This window comes from Dysidea avara, chromosome 7 (assembly GCF_963678975.1).
Source record: "Dysidea avara chromosome 7, odDysAvar1.4, whole genome shotgun sequence".
Lineage (NCBI taxonomy): Eukaryota > Metazoa > Porifera > Demospongiae > Dictyoceratida > Dysideidae > Dysidea > Dysidea avara.
Window position 1 is genome coordinate 28,530,270 of NC_089278.1, and position 14,540 is coordinate 28,544,809.

The 14,540-nt window shown below is 36.8% G+C and overlaps 1 protein-coding gene across 1 annotated transcript in view; it reads right to left on the reverse strand.

The window, feature by feature from the left end:
- The window catches only part of LOC136260530 (uncharacterized), an 83,965-nt gene that overhangs the window by 40,743 nt on the left and 28,682 nt on the right, over positions 1 to 14,540 (reverse strand). Inside the window, exons 9-12 of the mRNA XM_066054298.1 lie at positions 12,884 to 12,985; positions 10,579 to 10,677; positions 8,839 to 8,940; positions 598 to 696 (exon numbers count right to left, since the gene is read on the reverse strand). Of these exons, the coding sequence (XP_065910370.1) occupies positions 598 to 696; positions 8,839 to 8,940; positions 10,579 to 10,677; positions 12,884 to 12,985 (402 nt within the window). The remainder of the gene's footprint in view (positions 1 to 597; positions 697 to 8,838; positions 8,941 to 10,578; positions 10,678 to 12,883; positions 12,986 to 14,540) is intronic.

Consider the following 14,540-nt stretch of genomic DNA (forward strand, 5'->3'; position numbering starts at 1 on the left):
GACAGTAGGAAGAGCAAGGTAATCGATTTGTACAGCTACAATACTGAAAATAAACTGCAAGCGCTTACATTCGCAGCCATAACTTCCGTTTGGATTGGCCTATAACGTTGCAATTTGGCTTAAAACATTCACCATGGATCAGCACATCAGCCAAGGTATAGTATTATCACTTGCACATATGGATATGAAGGCGGCTTGATAGAAGAAACGATGACAATCTTGTATATGTTTACTGCATTGTAAACAAATGCAAGTGACACGCACTACCGTTGGAGCTAGAGAAACGAAACAAAGATTTTCAAACTCCCCATGGACAGGCGAATAAGATGATATATAATTATAATAGACTTGACTCTTCCTTCTTCGAGTACTGGCCCGATAAAAACTTGCATAGTTTTTTGTAGCATGCGTAATTTTATGAATTATTTTTAAATTTCGTTTTTCTCAATACGCATGCTTGTGCGAACAAGTCGGGTTTTTGCTGAGACGGTCACATATGTAATATTCCAAGAAGACAGTTCTTTGTACGTATTTGTGCTTCAATGTTACACATGTAGAGAAAACACAGCCTGTAAGTACGGTAAGTACAATACTAACTTTGTTAGTAAGATTGACATTTGCTCCTCCCTCTGCTAGCTGTTGGACAACATCAATGTGTCCATACCTTGAAGCATGATGAAGTGGACTCCATCCATCCTATGAAGAATAACACATTACTAACATATCATCACTGTATAGCCAAACTACATATAATTGATATGTAAAGCATCACATTTCACAATATTCGTTTACTGTCAAACACATTTCCAAATTAGCACACAATTAGACATACTTGTACACAACTAAAAAACAACAAACAATGTACTTTGTTGATATACATAAATAGTTTAGTAGTAGTTAGTAAACAATAGAGAAATAGAGTAGTCTAAATATTTAGGGCCTACATACCTAAGTAGGCAGGATTGAGGTTACATATGTTATCTACGTACATGAAACTCTACTATACTAATACCATATTCATCAATCCAGTTAATTTCCATCGTTGTGCTCCTCTCTTTATAATTAGACCACATACTAGCCCCACCCACCCACCACTCCATTGTACCAGTACAAAGTGAATAAATTTATAATTTCTAGTGGTTGTCACTTGCACTATCAAGTAATAAAATTTACTGTACACAACCACAACATGTGGTGATCTACAACAAATTGAACACTTCAAACAATCACATCTACTAGTGATGTTTGCATACACCTGTATGTTGAACTATTATAATGAGGCCATTTTGTGTTTAAAGAAGTCGGTATTGAATATAAAATTACACTTTAACCCACTACAAAATAAAAAGTCTTTATTGTCTACAATGTATACCATTAAACAGGGACACAACATACACTAATTATACCTGGAAATTTTTGCATTATGTAATTTTTACAGTTTTCGCAGTTAGTCCATGAAATTTTATAACGTGAAAATTATGCTTGTCAACATGTGCAGTGAAGAAATCACCACAATGTTTTTAGTGTCGATGATAGTGGATGCTAGTCTACTAGTACAAAGATGTTTGGCTTTAGTATCAGTCACTTACTAGACTGTGTCTCACACAGGGATTGCCACTACTGTGATACTTGGTTCAGACATGCTTTAGAAATCAGTATATGATGCTGTAGTATGGTTCCACAGATAATCGGATCAGTATTGAATTGGAACAGATATTGGGCATTTTGGTTTCAATCGGTATTGGTTATTTATTCCGATACTCATTAATAGCCACTCGTACCACTCGTCATCATCATAACTATCATCGTAAATATCCCTATAAAAATTATTGCCTATTACCAGCCTTCTGCAAACTTGTCAATGTTACAGTGTCACTGGCCTCCACAATACTGTATTGTAGATTATGCTGTTGTACCATTCCTGGGGTAGGACTGCCTGACAGGATTGCTGCAGGATGGTAGTAGCACTATTGCATGTTTGTAATTCCAATTTACAGGCCTGTCACAGTCATGGACCAGTGTATCCTGCAAAACAATTTTGTACAACTGGCCTGGACCATACATGTAATTCGTTGCTATGATCACTGTTGCTACTGGTTACTGTATTGTTTAGTTACTAACTAGCTTACTTAGTATATTTCCAAGTTCCCTGTAGTATAGAGAGCAGTTATACATAGGCCATACTGACTAACTTGCCACTCCATCTTCCTATTATGTTAAAGGTTTCATTTTGTATTTATAATCTTACTAACAAGTAAACTTTTTATTGTAGGATTCAAAATGCAGCAGCGTTTACAGACCTGTATTAGTTAGCACAGGACTAAATATCCACACCTCAAAATGAATGAATCTTTACAGGCCTACTACAGGATTTGAATGTTGTTATAAGTTTATAGTACAGGCCTGTATAAAATGTAACACAGGCCTATTGTACACAAAAGAGCAGGTTACAGGTCTGATAACATTAAAAAACGACTAATTCCATACCTGTACCAGTTAATGCTATGTTAGCAAAACTTGGTATATACTGTTGAGCATTATTCTAGCATAAAGGGTGCAGTAATTGCATTGTTAAACCTTGAGCAATTGCTGCTTACTATGATTGTACGAAAAAGACCGAAATACTCTAACAGAACAGTCACTGTACAAAAAATATTCTAATAGAGCAGTCACATACAAGTAACTTGAGAGGTGTGTAAATCGTATTGGTATTAGTATCGATAAAAATTTACTTCTAGGCATCAGTATCGGATCAGTAGTTTTCTGTATCAGTGGAACCCTAGCTCGAAGGAAAACTCAATGATTATTATTATAGACTCTTCATAGCCGTGTGGTCGAGAATGGAAATCTTCAAATCAAGTAACAGAGACCATGATATTTACGTGAAATTTAAAATGTAAAAATCTTGGGCTAAGAGACATTCGTGAAATTTAAATTTCCAAAAATCCCGATGAAGTGCATACCATGAACTATACCGTGAAAATATCCAGGTTAACAGTACATAATATACTGTACTTTTAAAAACATCTGACTATTTCATTCTGGCAATTGTTATCTCTCCACCTATCAACAAAACTTCATTCCTTAGTGTAGCTAATAATAGAGTAGTCACATAACTAATGGTCACTGTTTTATTAGGGCAAGTGATTACTCCATTAGTGTACCTTGAACAGGCTTTATATTAGCAGCATTTTAAATGTGTGAGAATTTAGCATAATTGATCATTTTGCCATAAAGTATTCCCAACATCATTCCAGTACACAGAGAATGCTTCTAGCATGTACTGTAGTTATATATACCGTACAGTGGGTTTTTACTACATCTATAATTTGTAACCCACTGAGCAAAAACCTGCTGTTTTTGCATTGCAATAAAAACATCTTGAAATAGATCGGGTAAAACATGTACTACATTAAAAAAATCATGTACATTTCAATTGCATCAGTATTCACTGAAACAAAGCTCGAATCAATAAAATCTATACATCATCAAATGTGTCTTTTCATGGGGAATTAGAAAATCTTTATGGACAGCATAAAGTGCACAAGTTATGGGCGTTTCTTTACAATGTGGTAGAAGTAAAGTTTATCATTGTTACTTCATTGTTGGAATGGCCTGGGGAAATACTATACGTACCTTGCCAGTTGATAGTGAACAGACTGAGCAAACCCCATCTTTCAGCTGTGAGTTGTGATTAATACCTGTAATTTATTGTACAAATCCAATCCAACTGTCTAGCGATATAACTACAAGACAAAAGGCTGGAACTTTGGCTGCCCGCTCCTTAGTTACTATAGATAATAGAAAAGCAATAAATGGAATTTGATGAATCTGCATCAATGACCAGTTTTTGCTCAGCAGGTCACATTTATCGTAAATCCTAAGAACGTGACACAAATTTGCACTAATGTAGTTCTCCATGTACACAAGTACAAAAACAACAAACACTCAACACTACAGTATACTGCTGTAATCATCAGTCACGGTTTCCCCGGTTTTATGAAAACTTTTAAAATTGAAGTTCTAATAGAACAGTCAACAAATATATCAAGTACCTTGAAACTAAAGTCACTTTATTACTGAAGAGACGTAATGTTCAGTGGCCATGAGAATTTTCTTTGTCATGAAATCACCCAACAGTGTTTACCCTGCACTTTCAAGTGCATTAAGCACCTATAAATTCAATTACTGTTTCAGTGATTTTTACTACAATTGAATAAAGTGGCGACTACCCGATTAGCCCATGTTAATCTTAAGAAGCCAATAAGTAACCACAAACAGGTTAGTGACTTCGTATGAATAAATTAGTGGCTAAAGAAAAGTACCTTAATTAGCCTTCTGAAAGGATTGCTGCACCAATTTTGTGATATAAAGTGTTTATAACCAAGTAGAAGTATATGTGGAAAGCCACAAATCCATGCGTGTCTTGTGCCTGTGACGATTCACCATGACCATGATTCACCTTCGTCAATTATCAGGCACCTATTGCTACCAACTTTATTGTGCATGATAGGCCCTATCAGAGCAAACAACTCTCCATAACAGAATGCTAGGCAATTAAATTTTTGATTGATGGCAGGTTAAAAATATCTCCATAGCCCTATGAATCGATAATTTTTCGAAGCGTAGTTATGGATTAGTGTTGCCACGATATATTGATAGTATCGATATAACAAGGTGGTGATATGATATGATATAGCTAATCAGTTATATCGATGGTTGCACAATAGTTGCACCGCTTAGTATAATGATGTGGGGGAGGCCAGACATATGGTATTTGGCATTTAATTAAGTTATGTGTTGATGGTGTAGTGTGGTAAACAAGCCAACCCCAAAGTAAACTGGGAGGTTTTAAGGTTTCTGTGTAGTGCCAGCCACAGGTCTCAACTGTAAAGCAGTAGCAAAATGCATTTAAAACCTGATAAACAAGAGTAGCTTTTGCTTGTGGTATACATCCAACTTAAATTTAAACTTACAATGAAGAGTATGTATATGTTTGTCTTGCAAATGTTACAGATATCATGATATACATTCATATCGTGATATAAACCTTGGTGATATATGATATAAAGTTTTTCTATATTGTGGCAGCACTACTGTGGATCGGAAATATGATTCAGCAAAGTGCAAAGACTGCTGTTCTAATGAGAGAAAGTTGAAAACAAATCAAGCAATAATGATGAAACTAGGTATTAGGAAAATTCAAAGAACGTGATTGGTGAGTTATTTTCCTAGAATGGTACAAAGTAAATGCCGCAGTATCTCCGGATAGGATGGGACCTGATGCCTACATTTTCTTTGATAACTTCACTCACTATAAACGTATCTTACAAGGCTGCAATATAGCAAGCAACGATTTCCTTCCCTGTGAAAAACATGGTCCAGTATTTTAATTATGTGCATGGGTTATTGGGTTACCGTCACCTGAAAGATCATTGTAAATTCTAGAAAGGTTAGTGGTTACCATGCCTCACAGTACAACCCACCCACTTTAAAGTGTCTCCATCGGGATTAAAATTGGGTCACTACTGCTGACCCAGATGACCCACTAACCTCGATCTGTGTCAGAGCCAGATATGACCTGTATTATTAATTAAGTGAGGCATGCACCAAGAACTACATTTTGAGTGCTCAACTAGCACGTTAAGTAAAATGGTGTCTATAATTAACAATGTTAGTCACTGGGCATGGTTCTACTTACGTTTGCAGAAAACATTTTTTTGTAAGTGGGTGTGGCTTTGTGCATACCTAGCACACCGTAAACACAAACATTGCAACACATTACCAATATAAAAAGGGCGTGGCTCACAAAAGAAGCTGGCCTAGACCATATCTAGTATGATAATTGATTAGTGGGCATGGCTCCACATAAGCCTGCAGGCAGCCACGAGTATGATTTTGTGCATACCTATAGACTTTAATATCACCAATAAATGGGCGTGGCAGCATGTATGGCTGCAGAAAGTCACGTCCAATAAATGAGCGTGGCTCATGAAAGAAGCTGGGTTCCATCAGGACTTGACTATGATGTGTTTATACACATCCATTCTGTCCAACTAATTAATTTGGTTCACATGTGATCCAATCCAGGTCAGACCCGGATAATTTTTAAAGCGGGATAGAACCGGATGACCCAGACATAATGTGACCCGGTTATCTTGGATAACCCGAGTAACCTGACCTGGCTTCAACGCTGGTCTCCACCCTCAGTCACAATGTCCAAACTATGTTGTGACCTAAAGCAGCTGCTACTACATGTACTAGGGAGTTAGAAACCAGTAAGCAATCTTTTAAGAACCACCCTGGCTCATCATGTATTATATAGTTATACAATGGAAACGAGTGCTCTGCCTGATATAAACACACGAGCCTGAGGGCTGTCAGACTCGAAGGCAAGTGCGTTTATACAGGCACAGCACGAGTGCACGCTGTATAACTATTACGTACCACTCACCTAATAGGTGGGGAGAGTCTCACAAGACAGCTGTAACACTTATAAAGGCCAGGTTTCTAACATCGATTGTGGGCTCTGATGATGTTCCCTCTACAGTACTGCAGCTACCTGAGATATTGAAAGCTAGCACGCTATGGTTTATATCACTAACCTGCATTCGCTGTTTGACTCTTAACATGTAGTGCTCAGCATGCCTGCGTGATCACTCAGTTGCCATATAGACTAAGCACCAGACTAATCACCATAGTGATTTTCTTGAGCGAAAAAAAGCAGCTAATAGACGGTTTAAGTAAACAAAACCAAGCTACAAAATGATACTAGTCTAATTCTTACTATTCACACTGGCTAAACTCGAATCTGGTGGCATGACAAAAACTGGTTACCACAATTGAACGTAAAGGTGAGTATCATTTAGAATATAATAGTTTTATTGAGTCATTGTCGAAGTGGACTACAGTTTAACTTGGGCTCAGATGGCACCAAACTAGTAAGGTGTATAAGTACGTTTATATATATGTAGACTAGAGTTGTGGCCACTGTGTTGACTTTTTGATCATTATTGGCTGCTTGGTAAACATTATATGTATTGGTGACGTTATGGGCCACAATCAACTTTACATGTCAGGTTATAAAAGAATTCGAGTAATCTGTGAGGTACCTTTCCACCTATTAGGTGAGGTGTCGTAGTGGTCTCGGCTGCCGGCACTTGTACCATTGCTGCACAAAACCGCAGCTAGTGCAATATCTGTAAATTGTACTGTGGTCAGTGCATTACAACATATAACGCACTTGTTGCGGTCTACAAAACTGCAAACAGTGCATTATAAGTTATAATACACTCCCTGTGGTCTGCAGCAGTTCAATAAACAAATTATGACACTGGCAGTAACTTTGAACTGCCCACACAAAGTGGTATGTCTTACATATGTATACACATAACACCAAATAAGATGATTAAGAAATTAACGCACTATTTTTAGCAGAATATTAACCAAATAATGTGTGTAACAATTTCTGATTTAATGGAATGCTTCAAACTAAAATAATACTCAACTAGAACTGTAAAGGCACATAAAATAATAATAGCAAATCAAATACTTGTAGATCAAATTATCTTTCTTTGGCAGAATATTAACCAAATACTTGTAGATTCTCATCATTTTAGGTGAGGTGTTCGATTCTCATCATGTAGTGATCAGCATTCCAGTGTGATCACTCAGTCGCCATATAGACTAAGCGCCAGACTAATCGCAATAGTGATTTCTTGAGCGAAAAAAAATCAGCTAATAGACGGTTTAAGTAAACAAAACCAAACTACAAAATGATACTAGTCTAATTCTTACTATCCACACTGGCTAAACTCGAATCTGGTGGCATGACAAAAACTGGTTACCACAATCGAATGTAATGGTGACCATTATTTAGAATATAATAGTTTTATTGAGTCATTGTCAAAGTGGACTACAGTTTAACCTGGGCTCAGATAGTACCAAACTAGTAAGGAGTATAAGTATGTTTATATATATGCAGAATAGAGTTGTGGCCACCTCGTTGTCTTTTTAGATCGCTATTGGCTGCTTGGTAAACATTATACGTATTGGTGACGCTATGACCCAAAATTGACCTTTACATGTCAGGCTATAAAAGAATTCCAGAGATCTGTGAGGTTCCTTTCCACCTATTAGGTGAGGTTTCGTAGTGGTCTGGGCTGCCGGCACTTGTGCATTGCTGCACAAAACCGCAGCTAGTGCAATATCTGTAAATTGCACTGCAGTCAGTGCATTACAACTTATTATGCAGTCTACAAAACCGCAAACAGTGCATTATAGGTTATAATGAACTCCCTGCGGTCTGCAGCAGTGCAATATACAAATTATGGCACTGGTGGTGCCTTTGAACTGCCCACACAAAGTGGTACATTGTACATATGTATACACATAACACCAAATATGATGATTAAAAAATTACCGCACTATTTTTGGCAGAATATTAACCAAATAATGTGTGTAACAATTTCTGATTTAATGGAATGCTTCAAACTAAAATAATACTCAACTAGAACTGTAAAGGCACATAAAATAATAATAGCAAATCAAATACTTGTAGATCAAATTATCTTTGAAAGAAATTGTTGTCTTGACAAATTGTCTACTGTTTAGAAGCAATTAATTTACACACATAATAATTGAAGTGTTTACATACACATCAACCAACACCAACTAATGGATAATCATCTGATCAACAACAATGATATTAACTTTAAACATGAGATGTCCAATAAGAGATATTAATTGTAACTACAACCATCACTTGCGTATATTACACTAAAGTGTGTTAGTGGTACATCAAAACACTTTATTATTATACAAACAGTTTATACTTACTTTGTATACTGTATTCACATCTACACCATCGCTGAGTAGTACTAGCTGAACTATTTCTGTACTACCTCCTCTAACAGCATCAGCTAATACACTATCCCCTTCCTGTGGTAATAAAACACATCAACATCACTATTATACCAACTATACCATCTACACCATACACTACTATCACCTACTACCTATACACACTACAAGTTACATCAACACCAGTGTGTGTATGGTTCTTGTGATATAACAATAGTTCACATGGGCCCATGGATGGTTAGTAGTTTGAGACCAGACAAGCGTCAGGACAAGTGGTCACCACACAGTTGATTATTTATTTTATTATTACTGGACAGACAGAATCACTGATATGTCCAGGGGACCAGCCCGGAGTATGTTACAAAAATCAATAGTTACAACATTTAATCATGTAATTTAACTAAAAATTGTTCAACACTGGGAGATTTGATTGTTTCAACATGTAAGTTATTCCAATAATTCATTGTTCTGGGAAAAAGCTGAATTTTGTATGAATTGGCTCTTACTATAAAGGAGTGAATCAGATGTTGGTGGTGTGTAGGATATAAGGTGGTGGAAATATGTGACCGGGCCTGCAAAAATAGGGCATGTGGGCACATGACTTTTACCTACTTTTTCAAAGTTTCATCACTCATAACATGTTGTACTATTATGCTATGGCACTGCAATTTTCAGCTCTTAGTAAGCATTTAATTGACATCAGGATGCAAGTTACAGAATGGAAATATACTATTCCAATACTGAGATATGACCTGTAGAGTGATGGAGTGTAGTTTGTGCCCACATGCCCGGTTTTCGCAGGCCCGGTCATATTTGGAGAAATCTTCAAGGCCAAAGGATCATTAATAGAACAATTTTAGTCTTGAAATCATATGTCGATGTGATAAGGCAGGCCACTTAAGGTCTTCAAGCATAGCTGTAACACTACTATTCCAGTTGTAGCTGGTTAGTGTTGAGAAAGCAGATTGGACATCACACATAACACAGTACAAGAGTATAGCTGGTGTGAGTGGAATGAACAGGAAACTTCTACACAATAAGTTTCATATACACCATGGCACTTGCTTTGCCTCTTCAAGCAACTAGGTCAAAAACACTGTACAATAAATTAGACCACGTAGGGTATTTATTGTAACTAATTAGCCCTTTAACTACTTGTCCACATATATGCACATAGACAATCAGACAGTTAATAAATAATAGTTGTGGTGGTGTGAATGTCAACATTACAGAAAGGGAAAATAGCAAACTCTAAAGTTCAGTATAACCAGCCTAAGCAAACAACAACTACGTAGCTGGTTACAAAGATGTCCTACACTCCATAGAACTATTCCATATAGTTTACTTATAGTGTCACAACTGGCTTTCTTCATGATTTAGCTACCCTAGTTTTGGTGTTGCCCATGCATACACCGTATGTACTTATTCTGTCATCTCCACCTGTATACCCACCCATGTATAACAATTGTGAACAGGCCTGTGATAATGGAGCACGTGGACACAAACTACATCCCACCACATAACAGGTCATATCTCAATACTACAATAGAATATTTCCACTCTGTAACTTGTATTATTTAGTCAAGTAAATGTTCAATGAGGACTGAAAATTGCATGGCAATATGTCACTATCATTTTAACACCAGTTACCTTTTTAATGAATGTCACACAGTGAAACACAATTTACATCTAAGTACACATTAGTACATTACTCACATTGTCAATATGGTTGATGTTTGCTTCTTTTTCTAATAATTGTTTGAACACACCCACGTGTCCATTAGCAGCTGCATTTTGAAGAGGACTCCGTCCACTCTATAAAGGAATAACATGTCATAACTGTATAGTGATACTATAATGTATAGAGATTAAAATACTTGTACAATCAAATACACTTTCACACTAGTAAACAATGACACACTCGTACGTACATGTACACAAGTACAAAAACAACAAACACTCAACACTACAGTATACTACTGTAATCATCAGTCATGATTTCACCGGTTTCATGAAAATTTTTAAAATTGAACTTCTAATAGAACAGTCAACAAATAAATCAAGTACCTTGAAACTAAAGTCATTTTATTACTGAAGAGATGTAATGTTTAGTGGCCATGAGAATTCCTTTTGTCACTCAACAATTCTTGTCCTGCACCTTCAAGTGCATTAAGCACCTCTACATAAATTCAATTACTGTCTCAGTGATTTTTATTGCATTTAATGTGTTGTTAAGGCATTAAACATTGCTGTAAAATTCTAGAAAGGTACGTAGCATCCAACTGTGAAACGTGTTCATTTAAGAGTACATAGTAACTGGATAGGCTTAGTGATTACCATGCCTCACAGTACAACCCACCCACTTTAAAGTGTCTCCTCAGCATTGAAATCGAGTCACTACTGCTGACCCGGATAGCAATCTGGGTCAGACCCGAATATGACCCGGATATAACCTGAAAGTGAGGCATGCACCAAGACCTACATTTTGAGTGTTCAACTAGCACATTAAGCACAATGGTGTCTATAATTAACTACGTTAGTCAGTGGCATGGTTCCATGTAAATTTGTGAAAAGCAAAATATGTTTCCTGCAAGTTGGTGTGGCTTTGCATATACCTAACACACCGTAATCACAAACATTACCCATATATAAAGGGCATGGCACACAAAAGAAGCTAGCCTAGACTGTATCTCATAAGACAATCGATTAGTGGGTATGGCTCCACATAAGCTTGCAGGAAGCCATGAGAATAATTTCGTGCATACCTATAAACCTTAATATCACCAATAAATGGGGCGTGGCTGCACATATGGCTGCAGACAGTCACGTCCGATAAGTGGTTGTGGCTCACGATCCATCAAGACTTGACTATGATGTGTTTACACATCCATACTGTCCAACCAATTAATTTAGTTCGCATGTGATCCAATTTGGGTCAGACCTGTAAAGCAGGTTAGACAATGTGACCTGGTTGACTTGGATAACCTGAGTAACCTGACCTAGTTTCAATACTGGTCTCCATCCTCCGTCACAATGTTATGACCTAAAGCAGCTGCTATACTACATTTACATGTGCTAGGGAGTTAGAAACCAGTAAACAATCTTTTAAGAACCACCCTGGCTCATCATGAAATGTACCATACGTATACACATAACACCAAATATGGTGATTAAGAAATTAGCTGTACTTATTTTTGACAGAATATTAACCCAAAAATGTATGAAACAATTTCTGATTTAATGGAATACTTCAAACTAAAATAAAACTCAACTAGAACTGTAAGGACACTTATAGAATTTTGCGTGGGCGAGATCAAAGTAAAAAGTGTACTTTAAATTTCATAAAGTACACTCTCAGCCTGCCAAAAGCTTCATCGACCACAAAGAGTACTTTATTGCACCGCAAAGAGTGCTTTATTCGTTCAATAAAGCACTCTATGTGGGCAATAAAGCACAGTTGCCCATGTGCTCTAGTATAGGCTAATAGCCTACGGGGCTCACGCCAGTACGACTAATCACCCAAGCCGGTGAAGGCTGATAGCCTTGCCGCGCTAAGTGATCAATCACCCCAGCCAATACAAGTTATACCAGTGGATTGCTTTTATAGAGATACCTAAATGCTTCAATGATGGGTGGGAGAAGGTAATGTTGCTGTTACGTACGATTGTTAATGTAAATGGACAAGTCCTGGAGATATCAAGTCAAATACTGTACATAAAATAGCAAGTCAAATACTTGTGAGACCAAACTGCCTTTGAAAGAAATTGTTGTCTTGACAAATTTTTTACTGTTTAGAAGCAATTAATTTAGACACATAAAAAATTGAAGTATTTACATACACATCAACCATCACCCAAAAATGGATAATCACCTGATCAACAAAAATGATAATAACTTTAAACATGAGATGTCCAATAAGTGATATTAATTGTAACTACAACCATCACTTGTGTATATTACACTAAAGTGTGTTAGTGGTACATCAAAACACTTTATTATTATACAAACAGTTTATACTTACTTTGTTTACTGTATTCACATCTACACCATCGCTGAGTAGTAGTAGCTGAACTATTTCTGTACTACCTCCTCTAGCAGCATCAGCTAATACACTATCCCCATACTGTGGTAATAAAACACATCAACATCACTATTATACCAACTATACCATCTACATCATACACTACTATCACCTACTACCTATACACACTACAAGTTACATCAACTCCAGTGTGTGTATGCTTCTTGTGATATAACAATAGTTCACATGGGCCCATGGATGGTTAGTAGTTTGAGACCAGACAAGCGTCAGGACAAGTGGTCACCACACAGTTGATTATTTATTTTATTATTACTGGACAGACAGAATCACTGATATGTCCAGGGGACCAGCCCGGAGTATGTTACAAAAATCAATAGTTACAACATTTAATCATGTAATTTAACTAAAAATTGTTCAACAGTGGGAGATTCGATTGTTTCAACATGTACGTTATTCCAATAATTGATTGTTCTAGGAAAAAGCTGAATTTGTATGAATTGGCTCTTACTATAAAGGAGTGAAGCAGATGTTGGTGGTGTGTAGGATAGAAGGTGGTGGAAATATGTGACCAGCCCTGCAAAAATAGGGCATGTGGGCACATGATTTTTTCCTACCTTTTTCAAAGTTTCATCACTCATAACATTTTGTACTATTACGCTATGGCACTGAAATTTTCAGCTCTTAGTTAGCATTTAATTGACATCATGATGCAAGTTACAGAATGGAAATATACTATTCCAATACTGAGATATGACCTGTAGAGTGATGGAGTATAGTTTGTGCCCACATGCCCGGTTTTCGCACGCCTGGTCATATATGGAGAAATCTTCAAGGCCAAATGATCATTAATAGAACAATTTTAGTCTTGAAATCACATGTCGATGTGATAAGGCAGGCCACTTAAGGTCTTCAAGCATAGCTGTAACACTACTATTCCAGTTGTAGCTGGTTAGTGTTGAGAAAGCAGATTGGACATCACACATAACACAGTACAAGAGTATAGCTGGTGTGAGTGAAATGAACAGGAAACTTCTACACAATAAGTTTCATATACACCATGGCACTTGCTTTGCCTCTTCAAGCAACTAGGTCAAAAACACTGTACAATAAATTAGACCACGTAGGGTATTTATTGTAACTAACCCTTTAACTACTTGTCCACATATATGCACATAGACAATCAGACAGTCAATAAATAATAGTTGTAGTGGTGTGAATGTCAACATAACAGAAAGGGAAAATAGCAAACTCTAAAGTTCAGTATAACCAGCCTAAGCAAACAACAACTACGTAGCTGGTTACAAAGATGTCCTACACTCCATAGAACTATTCCATATAGTTTACTTATAGTGTCACAACTGGCTTTCTTCATGATTTAGCTACCCTAGTTTTGGTGTTGCCCATGCATACACCGTATGTACTTATTCTGTCATCTCCACCTGTATACCCACCCATGTATAACAATTGTGAACAGGCCTGTGATAATGGGGCATGTGGACACAAACTACATCCCACCACATAACAGGTCATATCTCAATACTACAATAGAATATTTCCACTCTGTAACTTGTATTATTTAGTCAAGTAAATGTTCAATGAGGACTGAAAATTGCATGGCAATATGTCACTATCATTT